Raw genomic sequence first — 16,126 nt, forward strand, 5'->3', positions numbered from 1 at the left:
TTGAACAAAGACTGTGAATGGCTTGCCAACTACAAAACCAGTTTCTCCTCCCTTGGTTTTCACACCTCAACTGCTAGAACAGGGCCTAATCCTCCCTGATTGAACTAACCTCGTTATCTCTAGCTTGCTTGCATATATATACCTGCCCCTGCAAACTTCCACTACATGCATCTGACGAAGTGAGTATTCACCCACGAAAGCTCGTGCTCCAAAACGTCTCTTAGACTAAACCAAGAATCTGGCCCGTTGGATTTCAAATTTGAAACTTTTATTTTAAAAAATTGTTCGTACTGGAATGTGAAACTGAAAATGTTTTGTGTTACAGATACTTTTGAAGCTGTCAGATACATACTTGCTAAACCTGATCATTTGAATTAGGAGCTAAAACTCACCCCCCTCAAGCATAAATAGGTAAAAAGGCAGACAAGCTCACTGGAGCTACTGGATCCAGTTCCAAAATTTGTGGAGTTCATATCCTGCAGGTCATCTGCAACCAAATAAATGGAACAGGTTTCTGGGCCAGAACGTGGGAGCTGTCTGTACATTTTAACCAGGGTACTCCCCTGCCTAACCCCACAAGTCCTCAGGAAGACCACTTCTGATCCTAATAGGACTAATCTGTGATGAAGATCTGATAAGAGCCACAGCCAAATCAAAACACTTGCTCTTACTAATTCTGCTTCCACAAGGCTGCCCTCACCCAAAGGTGTAATAGGACCCAATTCTGGCCCGAAGTGTTTTGGAAATTCCTGTAGAATGCCCCAATCCTAAAAATACAACCCAAGGTTAAATGCTGTTAAATAGCATCACATGCTGTACAATGTAAAGATGATAAGTGCATAATTAAGGTAGACATAATACTTAATCCATGGTGATGCGGAGGAAGGGAAATAGGGAGTGGGAGGAACACTAAAGATAGAGGCCACAAAACGACACAAATGATGGACAGTATTAGAGCCCTGATTCTGAATTCATTCAGCACCTTAACATTTTGAATTTAATTTCTTTTTAAAAAAATATATCAGGTTATAAAATATATAAAACCACTAGAACAATCTAATGAGTAAATCCCATCTCCACCTTCAAATCTAGTATATACTTACTACCATAATCAAAAAACAAAACCACAGAAATTACAAAAGAGCTGGCAGTTAAAAGGAGTCTTTTGTTTTTAAAAATACAGTTTGCTCAAGAGTGTTGTGAGACATCTGAGTATGTACATACATATGTATGTTTTTAACTTTGTATACTAGAAACATAGCGTCAAGTATCAGAGGGGTAGCCGTGTTAGTCTGGATCTGTGAAACATAGCAACTCAGTCTATAAAAGGAAAAGGAAATGTAAGCCAAGAGTAACTTTTTATAACTTTACTATAAACTTTAAATGTTTGAGAACTTAACAGCACATTGTTAGTAGTAATGATAGTTGCTATTACTGTGAGGTCAGGATATGCAAACACCACAAGTTGACTTGGTTTAAGTGACCGCCATAACTTTTATCAAACCTATTAAGCATATACATTTTATCAACTGAGTTGTACTCCCATTATTTATTACCCAGAAAAAAAACCTCTCCAATGTGCTATATTCAGATTTACCCAGAGTAATATCAAGCCACAAACTGATGAGAACCAAAGAGTCCAGATCCAGTGAGATGTGTCTCCCCAAGCCATAATCGTCCAAACCAGCCCTCTTCCTATGACTAAATTAAACGTTCATTGCAGCTCTAGCACAGTGCAGAAGTTCTTTCTCAAGCTGTGGTCCACGGATCATTGTCGACATAGTGAGCACTTGCTGGAGGTCTATGTAGCACTGACAGATTATCTTGTGCTGACCTGTTTCCTGCTACTAAACACTATAAAAAGACAGCTGAAAATACACTCCTTACTTTCCTAATATTACTCTTCCATTTAAGCATTTTTTGTACTTGCTATGGGAAAGTAATATGAATACTGATGACAGGAGAGATCACCTGATAATCTCTCTATTAAACTGCAGTAAACATAATTGAAGAGTCTGAGAATGCCTGCTGTACAGTAACTTTAAACTCCCTCTCAACCTACACATGTGTGCATGCACACAGACACACACACCCACCTACCCAACCCAAAACCAATCTGTGGAGAGGTAAAACTTCTTTCTAAACACAATACAGTGATGGTTTCCTGTAGACCTACACCATCTACTGCTGGCTCTCAATACTTGTGACTGCATATCAACAATGTCCCTACAAAAGTAAATTTCAAAGGTGGACGCGAAGTTTGCCAACTACTGACAATGGACCAGGAAAGCACTCCTGCCCATCACTCCTTCCCTCCAGTCAAAGACCTGGTCATTTATCCCAAGCCCAAAAGGGAAATCAAGTGACTGAGGAAGTTTCAACTCTGCCAGTCAGGAGAAAGGAAACACCCCACGATCTCACTAGAATATCAGTCCTCACTGCTCACATATACCAGAGTGCTACTTGGGGCATGTATCTGGCTAAAATGTATCCTCTTAAATATCCTCAAAAAATGCACTTTAGCAATATAACACATAATACATGCAAGAGAAAGGGTAACTTCCCTCTTGAGGATGTATATTATTTCCCTCAAATATTCATGATGTTTCCCCTATCACTTACATTTTCTGAACAAGAAGAAATAATCACCTTAAATAATAACACCACAAAAATAAATGTATATATTGGTCACAAGTTAAGAATACTGACATAAAACCCATTTAATAAATGAGTCAAATAATGAAACACAAAGTGTTCTGTAATAAATAAGACTTTGGCTGCTGAAATAATGGGCCAGATCCTCGTGTGAGGCTGATCTGCTAACACAAACTTGCTTTAAAAAGTTCATCTCTTGCTTTGATCCAAATACTATTCTGTTCAGGGACAGACCCCAAGCACCATGTTAGAACAGCTGTTGGTTGTCCAAAGAGTTGAAAACACATCCCAAGATCAGCACAGCCCAGGGCAGTTCCAGACACACCTCTTTCCTGCTATAGTAACGGCACCTATGTCAGCAATATGCCACCACGGGATTAGCCTTACAGTGGGGGTTAGTCTGGCTGGGCCAACTACATCAGCTTTAGTTCAAAAATACACCAGTAGCGCTGCACTATACCGTACAGAGAATATGACCCAATAGCACTTAGAAACATATTACATATGTTAATGTGTACAACTCAGAAAGACTATGTCCTAGTACATTACTCTTACATTGACAATCTAGTAGCACCGCAAATATGTAGTGGCACCATGGGAGCAGCCTTCAAGGCTTTTTCAGTATACTTAGAAAGAGGACCATTTAATGAACAATCGACCATAGGCAATGAATTTGCCGAATTATTTTCATGGTCTTTCCTACAACCTCTGTATTTGATGTTATTCTTGAATTGCCATAGGAGGTTTTGGATAAAATGTTTTTTAAAATGTAGCTCCAAATTTACACCAACAAGCCAAAAGAAACTTTGCTGCATTACACTAACTGTAGAACAAGTCTTGTAATTAAGTTAGATTACTCAATTTTCTCTAATCACTGCTTGTTTCTAAGTATATGAACATAAGATCAAATTTAACAATGTTTACATAAGACTACACCTCTACCTCAATATAACACTGTCTCACCACATTATAGGTGAAACTGCATTATATCGAACTTGCTTTGATCCACTGGAGTGTGCAGCCCCACCGCCCACAGAGCGCTGCTTTACCGCGTTATATCTGAAATCATGTTATATCAGGTGGCATTATAATGGGGTAGAGGTGTATTTCAAACTCTCTCAATATGGCTGAAATATGCAGAATATCCATTATCTGTTCTGTAAATACAACAATCTGAACCATCGTGAATATTTATATAAATGGATATTAACTTAGCCAATTGATATATATCTGTTTTTCTGCTTCCAAGTCTGAATCTTTTTATTGCATATTTGTAGCTACCTGCCAGCAATATGCAGTACCAGAGGATTTACAACTGCGAGGAAAGAATGCCATCTGCTGCTACAAATGCCACTAGAGCAAGAAAAAACAATAAAAAGATAGCACAAGTTCTGCTTTCTGTTTTTCTCATACATGTAAAATATCAAATAAATATACTTTAGGATCAGTTTTTAAACATACATCAACTTCAACAGGGCTCTACACACAGGATTCCATATGTATGGAGCTAATTGCAAGAGTAGATAACAGAAAAAACAGGGGTCAGACCCACAAACAGAGAGGATCCAACATGCACAAGTCTCCTCTGACTTTGTGTACTTGGGTACAGTCCTCATAATGGAAAATTCTGGGTCAAATCTCTTCCTTTATCAGGTTTTAGTACAGGAGGGGAGTAATAGGCCTCAAGACATTAAGTGGTGAGGCCAATAAGACTCCATTCATGCAAGGAGTCAAATTTAAAACATTTTTGCTATTTAGTAACATTTTAATCAACAGTTAACTATTTAAACTTTCATATGAATGGCAGTTGTGACAGCAATTTTAAGACTTCTCCGCCAGTAAAATACATGGATTACCATAATAAATTTCATGTGCATAATGTTATGGTTTAGTGTGCAAGAACTCAAGCTTTACATCTTTCTTTTGACAGGGAAGCTCCAGGCATTTGAGTGTTAATACTTCATTTTTAAGACATCATTTCACCCAGACCCAAATTCTTCCCCCAGTTGTACATCAGCACTATCTCTATACCAGAATGATAATGGAAGGCACAGCTTCTACTGGATTGGCTGGGAGCGGGTGCTAAAAAACCCATGACAGTCTGGTAATGCATGATGGTGTATAGTATGCTGTAACAGGTCATTTCCACCAAGCACCAAACCCAGACAGCAAGAGCCCACACACAATAGGGAGAATTAGGACATCAATGTATTTATTTACCATCTGACAAAAATCAGATATTATTGATCAGAATGATTATGACATAATCTTGCTTCCACTGAATTTCAGTCAATGGGAATTTTGTCAGATTTGAGCACGAGCAGAATCTGTTATTGTAATATTATAAAGCAATGTGTCATATTTGAAAAACACAAGAGAGCTTTGGCAATTGATGCAATACTTACGTTTCCGCGAAAAAGTAATTCCGCAAATTATAAAACTTTATTTTTTAATATCAAAGTAAGGAGCCATTTAATAACCCTAAAGTATGATTCAAACCAAAGGGGATAAAATAATTCTTTGGTTTGGGACTGTTCACCAGAAAGCATGGGTACAATAAGTAAAAAAAACTTAGTGTCTGTCAAAAATCTTGCTAAAGATTTGCTTGGGGCTCAAACAAAATTCCTTCAATCTTTCTCAAGATCAACTGATCCCGTCTTACTGATGCTCTCTTTATAACATCTATATTATGACTGTCCCCTACAGTTAAGGTGAATTAACTGCTGCTTCTTCCAAGAATGCATCTTACTTTTCCCTCTTCCTTCCCTATTTAAAATGCAGAAAAGCCAAGTAATGTGAGAAATACAGTGGAAGCTGCATAAATGAGTAACTGTCAAAAGAAAAGAACTATTAAAAGAATAAATCTTGTATACCCAGATGTGAAATATAACACAATATAGCAGAACCCAGTTAAATGTTTGAAATAAAAAACTGAAATGCAAAGTAACCTAAAACTGTTAAATGAATACAACTGTTAAAAATATTAACTCTCTGCATGCCAAACCTTGAAATATACAAGGTGCTAAATCCTCTCAAACTATATGAAATTAATAAATTAAGTATAAGCTTAACATCCATCAGATAACGTCTTCAGTTTTCACTCCTGCACATCTTTTTACACAGACACTTAAGACATATTAGTAACCCATTTCCTACACAGATTTCTTCATTTTAATTACACAAATCTTGTTTGCTGCAAAGACTTACCTTTGAGGTGCGCTGAAGCTGATCCCCCACATATGTTTTACGGAACTGATCCAAAAACCAGAGAATTGCAAGTTCTACTTTTTCATTACTAGACCGTGGTAACTGGGCATCCATCAACGATATCAGCTGAAAAACTCTTAATGACAAGGGAAAACATTCTCAGGAGGAATTTTTAAAGACATAAACAATATCCTGACAGCTAATTTCTCATGGGTCCATCAGCCATTATTTATTTGCCTAAGCAAGTGTTTGCTACTTTTCTTCCTTGCATTTCCTTCTTTTATAAACTACTAAAATGACCACCACTCACAGCTGCACATCAACACCATGCTTCTTGCTAAACTATGCTCTGTCACTTGAAATACATTTTTATACTTCTGTCAACTTGCAAAATACTCTTTTTCTTAGTACAGCATTTATATAATGAAAGCATTAGCTACTACAGCTAATAAGCATCAGAACTCAAAATGCAAATGGAAAGTAAATTACTTTAAAGGTAAAGAACTGTTTGCATTTAATGGAAAATGATGAAAAAAGTTCTGTGAAGAAAACAATCTTGTTTATGCAGTATGTGACACATTATCTGTCTCACTCTTACCCCATTCTTTACTACTTAGGTTTGAATGAAAATTGTGTTTTTGGGCCAGATTCTCAGCTGATGTCTGTGTGCGTACCTGTATTGATTTCTCTTGCTTCTCATTTTCCTCCTCCTTCTGTTCATACTTAATTCTTAAAGTACTAATTCTCTGACAATTTATTTGGTTGCTCTGAAAATTACTATGACTTTTTTCTAATTCTGAAATATGCAATTTTTGTGTATTTGGATTAGAAGCCAGATACACAAAGTCAGTGTTTTAAAATACCTCTCACATTTAATAATACAGTGGAACATCAATAATGATGCCGAGTCCAAGGCAGATTAGTGAAGCTTGAAATGAGGATGTAAATACAGGCACCATTAGCTAATTCTAAGTGTGTAAGTCCCTTTTTCAAGTGTGCTGGGTGTAAAGCCACGGCAAGCGGGACTCCCCTATGTATCACAGAGAATGTGGTATCATCCACCACAACCTCTCCCACGGTCTTAAAAGTGCCCTCAAATTCTGAGTATTTGACTTCAAATATCTATTGCCTAATTTTCAAAGGTGCTAAGCATCTGCAGTTCCATTGAGTTCCCTACTTGCAAACTCGTGTGATTAAAATGAAGGAAGCAATGCAAGAAATGAACAAATGATAAAACTAACAATTAGCAAAACTACCATTTTAAGTCCATGTACATAATAAATAATAACTACCTTTTTAAGTCTATACATATAACAAATGGTAGGTACAGGTGCTCAACCACAATCATCCAAAGTTGGACACTCAAAAGCTGGGGCACAGAAAATGAGATGGCAATTTTGAAATTCTAGCTCTAAGTGACTTACTGCCTGGCCAATCAGATCAGGATGAAAACACTACATCCTGACATCTAGAACCACACCACCATACTGAAAGATGAAGGAACATGGTTGCAACTGGCTCAAATTCACACAAATTAAGTAAAGCCCTCGAGTTTGTGGCAGACAACAATGCATCCAACAACTGAGCAAAGTTTGGGCATCTCCTGTTTACCAATCGATATTAAAAAAACACATAACCCCTCTTTTGGTTTGTTTTAACAATATACTTACCGACAGGACAATTCTCCATCCATGGCATCATGTTCATCTGTACTGGTGTAAGTTAATCTTCCTCCTACAACAGTACCAACAAGATATACCAGCCATGCCAGACGTCCTAACATTAAAAAGAAAGAAAAAAACCTCCTGTAAACAACTACATTAGCAGAGTATAGTTCTGTAAGACATATGACCGTGGAAGAGTCTGCAAGAGTAGTGGTAGAAGCATCATCCATTAAGACATTTTAAAGAGGACTGGACAAACTAATCAAAATTATACACTTAGGAACAATCGAGCACTGACAAGTGAAAAGGTCAGATTTGAGGGTTTCTTCCTCTTTTAAAAAAAACACTTAACTATAAACATGAACATAGGCATTTAGACTAGAGCAGACCGGACTTCCATATTGTTCAGTATCCTCTCTCTGACAGAGCCCAGTACCAGTTGCTCAGAGGAAGGAGGAGCTCTATCCAGACTATCAGTATGACTCAGTATTGTCCAATTTATTAGCAGCCTGCAGAACCTATCCACAGGATATATCAACTGTGGTAGCAATTCCACAGTTAAAGTTGTAATTTGCTTTCCATTTTAACAGGATGAGGTGCTATACACACCTCAGTTTTAACTCTCCCTTCTATCTGAACGCTCTCACATCTGGTCTCTAACCATAAGAGGAGTTGTTTTTGTTTTTTTCCTTTATGGAAGTTAGTTCAGGCTAGGAAAATGAAAGATTTTTTTTGCTTTTAGACAAGACTTCTATTTTTTCCTGGCATGTCACCTCAAATACCGCTTAGTCTAGAAACTCAAATTTGTTTTATTAATGTAAGTTTTTAAAGGTTGTGGAGTTCATTTGGGAGTTATTCTCAATAATTATTTTAACTTTAGGGAGTCTATGAGGTTGCTACAGGATTTATAAGCTTCAGGTCTGACAAAATTTCTGAATTCCACAGGCACAGCCTGCATAGTTTGTTACCTCTCATTCAAATAAGGAATTAAAAAACTTCAGAGTCACTCTTGATAGTTTATAAATTCTCTAGTTCTGAGCCAATGAAATTAGAAGTTTTGCGGACACAGGGCAAAGCCTGTATGCCCTTAGATTAAATATTTCCTGTTCCAGAAAATTAGTAGCTTTCCATCATGTAATTTTCAAGGGCCGCAGGCACTGCCATCAGAGCTGAAAAGTTTTGAAGGTACATCTTATCCATTAAAAGCTTTGCAGGCCCATTTTGCCAATCTTGCAAGCTATGTGAGTGCCACTTCAGAGCTTACAGGGTCTTCAGATACAACTCAACCATTAGAATATCTGTAGGATCAATATGTAAATTTTGCAAGATCCATATCTACTGCCCTTGTGCTCACAAGGTCTGTATGCACTGCCAATGGGGCTTAGACAGTATGCATACTGTAAGCTCCATGCTGACAAGCATGGGATCTTCAGGACTGTTACAGTACTAGCCCTGTAGACCTTGAAAGAGTTTTTATACCTGCAGATCACGAAAACTGTGTATCCCAGAAACTCAGGAAATCCAGTGCCATGTGGCATAAATTAGGACAGTTTAAATTTCTCCCACATAGTTTAACTACAAGACCCTGATATTTAATAATGGTACCTATTTAGACCATGGAAACTAAATTAGTTGTATTTAACCAGGAGCCGTAGTAACCAGGAATAGCCTCTATTGGGAAAAAACGGTATAATGGTATTAAAATAGTATTTTCTCGTAAGGTGGCGTCACCTCAGTGCCTGATCTAAGAGATTAATTGTAAGAGATTTATCAGATTGTTAGAGCTTCCAGTTGCACATTAACATGTCCCCCTCAGCTACAATGCTACTCCTGGCCTGTATCTTCACTAGGAAAAAAGTTGTACTGCTAACTCAAGTTAACTAACTCGAAGTAGAATCCTAGTGAAGACAAGGTAGTTCACACACGAGTTAAGGTTATGGCGGAGCATATTCCACCAGCTAAATTATGTGAAAACCAGAAACTGCCTTGTCTTCACTAGGATTTTACCTCAAGTTATGAACAGACCTGTTTTCCCTAGTGAAGACAAGGCCTTGGAGACTTAGATTTGACCAAAACACATTTCAATAGTGAATGCCAAGGAAAACCTAGACACGTGAACACTGCAATATTTTCCTTTTAAAAAACATACTAATGGTCATATACTGTCCTTTATGGCATTTCACTGCAGAGACTGAGGGCAAATTATTATATTTTATCTTAAAAGGAATAGGTAAAATGAGAGACAGACTTTTCAGATTTGTTTGTTCTGTCTTTCTGGAAATATCCTAAATCTCTTCATGACAAAATACATTACCCAAAAGTATGCATGTATAGAGAAAAAATATTCTAAGAAGTGTATAACAGAGATTTTGATATATGTATAGCATGTTCTAATTTGCAAAAATTAGAGTGTTTAAAGTTTGTTTCACATTCTTTGCTGAATTCTTCATTTGTATTCCACTAAGCTTCAATTAATTTCCCCCAAGATTTACAGTGACACATTCTGAAAGTCCAGAACTGAAGGGCAATCAATTTTCACTGCCCAAGCCCATTCAGCTAAATCTTTCCGAGGTACACACCTATGCCTTAAAGGTCGGATCCTGATTTCTCACATTGGTGTAAATCAGGGATAACTCCATTTCAATTAGTGGCATTACTCTGATGTAAAAACAACAAAATCAGGCCCTGCATTTAAACCCTGTGATAGCAATCAAATCGGAAGAACACAAGCAATGACAAAATAGATACTAAAATGTACCACAGAACGCAAATAAAGGGGACATGATTTTCAATACAAGTATTTACAACAGAGCATTCTGATCTATATTTTAACTATCTTGCAAAAACTTTTGCAATAGAATTTGAAATCACCAGCAGATAAAGTTTAGTGATACATAAGCTAATGTTTCCTTTTACTTCTAAGGCACAAAGAAACATTAATAAACAATTTTACAGTTTTGGAGAGACGTTGATGACACCTATTTTAAAATTCATTAGATATCTGAGACCTTCACTGGGCCATTTCCTCAGCCCCATCACTTCTTCCCAGTCCCCCATTTCTGCCCCTCCAGTACAGAGTTTCCTCAAAATTCTTTGGTCAAGGAAATGCTGCTTTGCCCCCACCTCCAAGATAAGAAAGCAGGAAGGTCAGCCCCCCACAACCTACAGAAGGATAGAGCCAGTTGCATGGAGGCACTGTCTCTCTGCTCTTATCTTTAATCCCTAGCCTTACACATGCTTTCATGCACTGCAGCCAGACAGTGGCTGCCCTTGGAGCCCCATCATTTATACCCCAACCCTCATCCCCTCCCCATGTGCCTATCCTGGACCTTCCAATATGTCCTCTGCAAACTTGAGGAAAGATTGATGTGATAGATTCAGATGACCTCAGACCCACTGGCAGAGGGGACTTCTGACTGAAGACGGCAGGGGGAATGATTCTTTGCAAAGATTCTGCAGTATGTACCTAAATGAATCTGGAGTAACAGTACCAAACGTTAGTGTCTTTTTCTGTTCCAATAACGTATAAAATTAACTCCTCACACTAAGTCAAACATGTAGTTTTGAAACAAGTTATTTCTGTGATTCTGTCACAGACTGATTTGGCAGTCGTTGAGCAGTATACAGGAAGTACTGGATGAAATTCTACAATCTGACATATAGGAGGTCAGACTAATCTCTCTTCTGGCCTTACAATCTATGAGATTTGCTGTGATGGCTGTGGAAACATTTAAGTTAAAAAGGAGAACTATTCACCTGTTAAAGCACTTACACCTAGCCAATGTCTAAAAATATATAATCTGAGAGAATGTCCCCTGGATTCTAGATCATCTGTTTTTTAAAAAGCTATGTGGTATCATACATTGACCAACGGTATTTATGTAATTATATAGAACATTAGTGAATCAATGAAGGAGGTGTCTATTAATCTCCTATGGGGACAACTGTGTTCCAAAGACTGTGAAATACTTGCTGAACTCATCACTGATGGCACGAGGCTAATGCTCAGCCAGAGAAAGATGATTACAAAAGCAAGCTAATTCAAGGGAGCAGCAAAAAAATAAGATGTTTGCCAAATGGCCAAACTTTGCAACGAAAAATATTTTATTTACAAATTTCTAAGAACGATGAAGGTAAAATACGCACTGCAAGAGAGCCCCTCTCTAGGAAAGCAGCATGACCCGCTGTTTGAACACGAGACCAGCTGTTTGAACAAGAAGCTGCTGAGCACTAAACTCAGCTCTTTTTGGACTCTTTGGGTATGTCTGCACTGCAACTAGACATACCCTAAGTGAGAATTTAAGCAAGTAGCTTACGCCAAATTTTCAGCAGTGAACACTGATTTTGGGTACCTGAGACACTTCCAGCCTAATTTTCTTATGTGCTGCACACTGCTGAAGTAAAGAGGCACTTCAGTTGAACAGCAACTCTGAAAAAATAAAATCAGACATTTGACATCTCAAATTGCACATGCAACAACTGAGGCAACCATAATTACTGAATGCTTTTGAAAATTTGGCCGTAATTTTTCTGGTTCAATTTACTCATCTGTTTTTTGTTGTTTTTAAGAGAGAATGCCTACCTATTTCACAGGAGTGTTCTGAGAATTCATTAGCTAATGTTTATATTTGACCATATAAATTCTATTAAAAATTATTTATTGTTATTATTACGAAGGGTTCCAGAGAGTATTGAGACCATCTCAATAACTTACTAGATTTGTGGTTCTCAAGAAGCCTCTCCCCACACACACACACAAAAAAAAGATACCACTGCCAAATAAAAAAAGACCCACCCAGGCACAAAAATATTCCGCAATTACACAACATATAGCAGCCAATTTAAAGGGATTACCCAATCTAGAAGCAGCAGCACCAGAAGACTGCATAGCTAAAATGACCAAATCAACAGTAGGTGCTCCAGTGACTTGAAAGGCAAGCCACCCAATAAAGATTGGCCATTTCAAAAGACTGCAGCATACAGCAGCTGCTTTTCAGAGCTGCACGGTTCAAACAGCAGAGCCACTATTTTGAACCACACACTCTTGTCAACAATTTGTATTTAAACATAAAACTAGTTACTCTGACACTTATGGAAGTAGCTCAGATTTAAACAAAGGCTATTTTTCTGATGACTCTTTCTCTCCATTCTGATTTGTGGAAAGCAGAATTTCACACATATAAACACAGAACCAGTTTACCATTACACTTTTCCCTGTTCTTCTCTACTTCAACTATATGAAGTGTTCAGGGCATTTGCTTTTGCAGCTGCTTAGCTAGACTACATTTTTTTCTTTGGCAAAATAATTATTGCTGTAATAATCTGTAATTATGGTTTATAACAGCAATAATCCCAAAGAAATCAGTCATTACCATAGATCACAAGTAATCGTTAACTACTGTTAATGACCCATTTCTTGGGGATTATTGTTTTAGTACACCATGACTGCATCACCATCGATACAGAGAGCAAGACAATATAATAAAATGAAATCTTAATATAATATTAACTTATTTTGTAACATTAAAAGCCATTAAACATCTAAATTAAAGTATGTATAACTAAGGGATATAACATTTATTGTTCAGCATGAACAGAAGTGTTTAGTTTGCAGAAAAAGAAACTGAATTCTTCTACAAGGAGCAATACAGAATTAAAGTGCACCAAACTTTCTCTTATGCCCAAGTATTGACCTATGGAATCTTCCCGCGTTACTGTAACTGACCATTCCCCTTTGACTCTATGCGTAGAAGAATCCAACAACAGCAGTGAAGTACAGACTGCAGCTGGAGAACAGAAAACTCGGTTACTCATCTTTGTAACTGTTGTTCTTCGAGATGTGTTGCTCATATCCATTCCAGTAGGTGTACGCACCGCGCGTGCACGTTCGTCGGAAGACTTTTACCCTAGCAACTCCAGCGGGCCGGCAGGTCGCCCCAAGAGTTGGTGGATTACGGAATGGTTATGGTCCGCTCTACTATATAAAGGCGATGCCCCTACGCACAGTCTAAGGAGCGTAACTGTTGCTTTCCTGCGAGACGAATGAGGTTTCGGAAAGACAATACACAGGATAGGAATATGTCCTTGTTGACAATCAAAGGCCGAGACAGATATCGGGGAGAAAGACCAGTGAATTCGGCCTTTCACAAGTTGTACTTTGTCCCAGATGGAAGCACCAGTATAACACGGGTGCTCCACCACAAGTAGGGCACAGCTCCCCACCCCCTCACCAACAACCGCACGCCCGACCGCCGCCCACCGCCAACCCACACGCCCCACCTCCCCGCCCCCACCGACCACTCACTCCACCCTCTCCCATCCCTCCGCCCCCCCCCCTCCCCCCTCTCCCCCCCCCACCTCCCACCCCTCCCACCAATCCCCACCCCTCGGCTCGCCCCCCGCCCCCCCTGACACGCGCCTAGCGAAGTGACAGCCACCAGGAATGCGGTCTTCCAGGACAAGTAGAGGAGGGAACACGTACCAGCGCTCAAACGGGGGGACTATAACACAAGCAGGTTGAGATCCCAAAGAGGGGGCTGGGTGGCAGACCTGAGGGTAAAGACGCGTCCCAGCCCTTTAAGGAATCTAGTCACCATCGGGTGTGAGAAGACAGACGCCGTCGCTCCCCGGGTGGAAGTGTGGAGATAGCCACTAAGTGAACCCGGAGAGAGATACCAGCTAGCTTCGCTGGTTGAGCGACCAAAGGTAATCGAGGACGATTGGGATGGAAACATGCGTGTGGGATGGAAGCGCCTCTCCGCGCACCAGCACGTAAAAACGTTTCCATTTGGCTATGTATGTTGCCCTCGTAGACGGCCTCCTACTTCCCAGAAGTACCTGCCTCACTGGGAAGAGCAATGCAACTCGGACCTATCAGCCACGCAGGAGCCACGCTGAGAAGGTGCAGCGACTGGAGGTCCGGTGCAAAGGCCGGCCGTGGTCTTGCGTGATCAGATTCAGGTAAACCAATAAGTCTACGACAATCCAGCAGCAGAGAGAACCAATGCTGCCGGGGCCATGCCGGAGCGATCAGAACTAAGCGGGCCCTGTCCCTGCGCACCTTCAGAAGGACCTTGGGGATCAACGGGAATGGAGGGAACGCATAGAAGAGGTGCGTCACCCACGGAATCGAAAGGTGTCTGCCACCGAGCCCGCTCGCGACCTGGAAAAAGCAAAACATCGGGCACTTCTGTTTCTGCGGGATGCAAAGAGGTCCATATGAGGATGCCCCACTCTCAGAAGAGCGCAAGGGCGACGTCCAGGCGAAGGGGTCACTCGGGGAGCAAAAGACCGCGTGAGACGATCCACCAGGTTATTCCGAGCCCGGGGAGAAAGGAAGTGACTAGTGTAACCGAGTGGCTATGCAAAAGTCCCACAACTCATGGCCTCCCGACAAAGAAGAGGGTAGATCTCGTTCCGCCCTGCTTGTTCACATAGTATACCCACCGTTGTGTGTCGATAAAAAGCCAAACACAGCGCCCCTGGATCTGCCGATGAGAAGCATGACAAGCAAGGCGGACCGCCCTCAATCTCTCACACGTAGATATGAGAGCGAGTTCGGAGGAGACCAGCGACCTGAGTCCGCAGGGTACCTAGTGAGTCTCCCCATCCCAAGCTCGAGCGTCCGTCGTCAGGGACAGCAAGGGCTGGGCGGATGGAACGGAACCCTGCACACACGACGACTGATCCAGCCACCACTGGAGAGAGAGGAGGACGCTCCTGGGAATCGTGATTACTGAAATCTAACGGACACCTGCCGACGGACTGAGGCGTAAGCCAGGACTGGAGGGCCGGAGGCGGAGTCGAGCAATGCGCCGTAGACGAATGTGCAGGCCGCCATGTGGCCCAAGAGTGTCAGGCAAGTACGCATGGAGGTAGAGGTGCTCTGCAGCCTGTGGATGATGGCTGTCAAAGCCTGGAACCGCGACAAGGAAGAACGCCCTGGCTATGGTGGAGTCTAGAACTGTGCCAATAAACTCTATCCTTGAGTAGGGATAGAGTGGACTTCTCGGCGTTGAGCATGAGGCCTAGACTCGAGAAAAGGCGGCTGATCATGCGGACATGCCGAGGACACGGTCCCTTGAGGGTCCCCGGATAAGCCAGTCGTCAGGTAGGGAACACATGCACCCGACTGTGACAGAGAAAGGCGACGACTACAGCCATGAATTTGGTAAACACTCTCGGGCCGTCGAGAGGCCGAACGGGAGACCGTGAATTGATAGTGCCAGCCCCGACAACGAAGCGAAGGAACCTCCGATGGGGCGGGAATGATGGCTATATGGACGAATAAGCATGTTGAGGCAGCGTACCATCTCCGGGATCCAGGGATGGAATAAGGTCCCCAAGGAAACCATGCGAACTTCAACTTGACCAGGTATTTGTTGAGCTCTCGTAGGCGAGGATGGGTCTGAGACTCCCTTGCCTTGGGGATCAGAAAGTAACGGGAGATCCTTGCCTTCTCGTTCGCTGAACCTCCTCATGGCCCCTTTGTCGAGAGCGTTCACACCTCCTGGAGGAGATCTGCTCGTGAGAGGGTCCCTAAGAGGGACGAGGGAGGGGGCGGAGGCGGGTAAAAAGCAAACTGTAGTGTATCCAACGCC

General features: G+C 40.9%; 1 protein-coding gene across 1 annotated transcript in view; it reads right to left on the bottom strand.

The window, feature by feature from the left end:
* The window catches only part of RANBP17 (RAN binding protein 17), a 258,121-nt gene that overhangs the window by 194,782 nt on the left and 47,213 nt on the right, over nucleotides 1–16,126 (bottom strand). The window contains exons 13-14 of the mRNA XM_032768764.2: nucleotides 7,533–7,638; nucleotides 5,863–5,998 (exon numbers count right to left, since the gene is read on the bottom strand). Of these exons, the coding sequence (XP_032624655.1) occupies nucleotides 5,863–5,998; nucleotides 7,533–7,638 (242 nt within the window). The remainder of the gene's footprint in view (nucleotides 1–5,862; nucleotides 5,999–7,532; nucleotides 7,639–16,126) is intronic.

This window comes from Chelonoidis abingdonii, chromosome 7 (genome assembly GCF_003597395.2).
Source record: "Chelonoidis abingdonii isolate Lonesome George chromosome 7, CheloAbing_2.0, whole genome shotgun sequence".
Taxonomy (NCBI): Eukaryota; Metazoa; Chordata; order Testudines; family Testudinidae; genus Chelonoidis; species Chelonoidis abingdonii.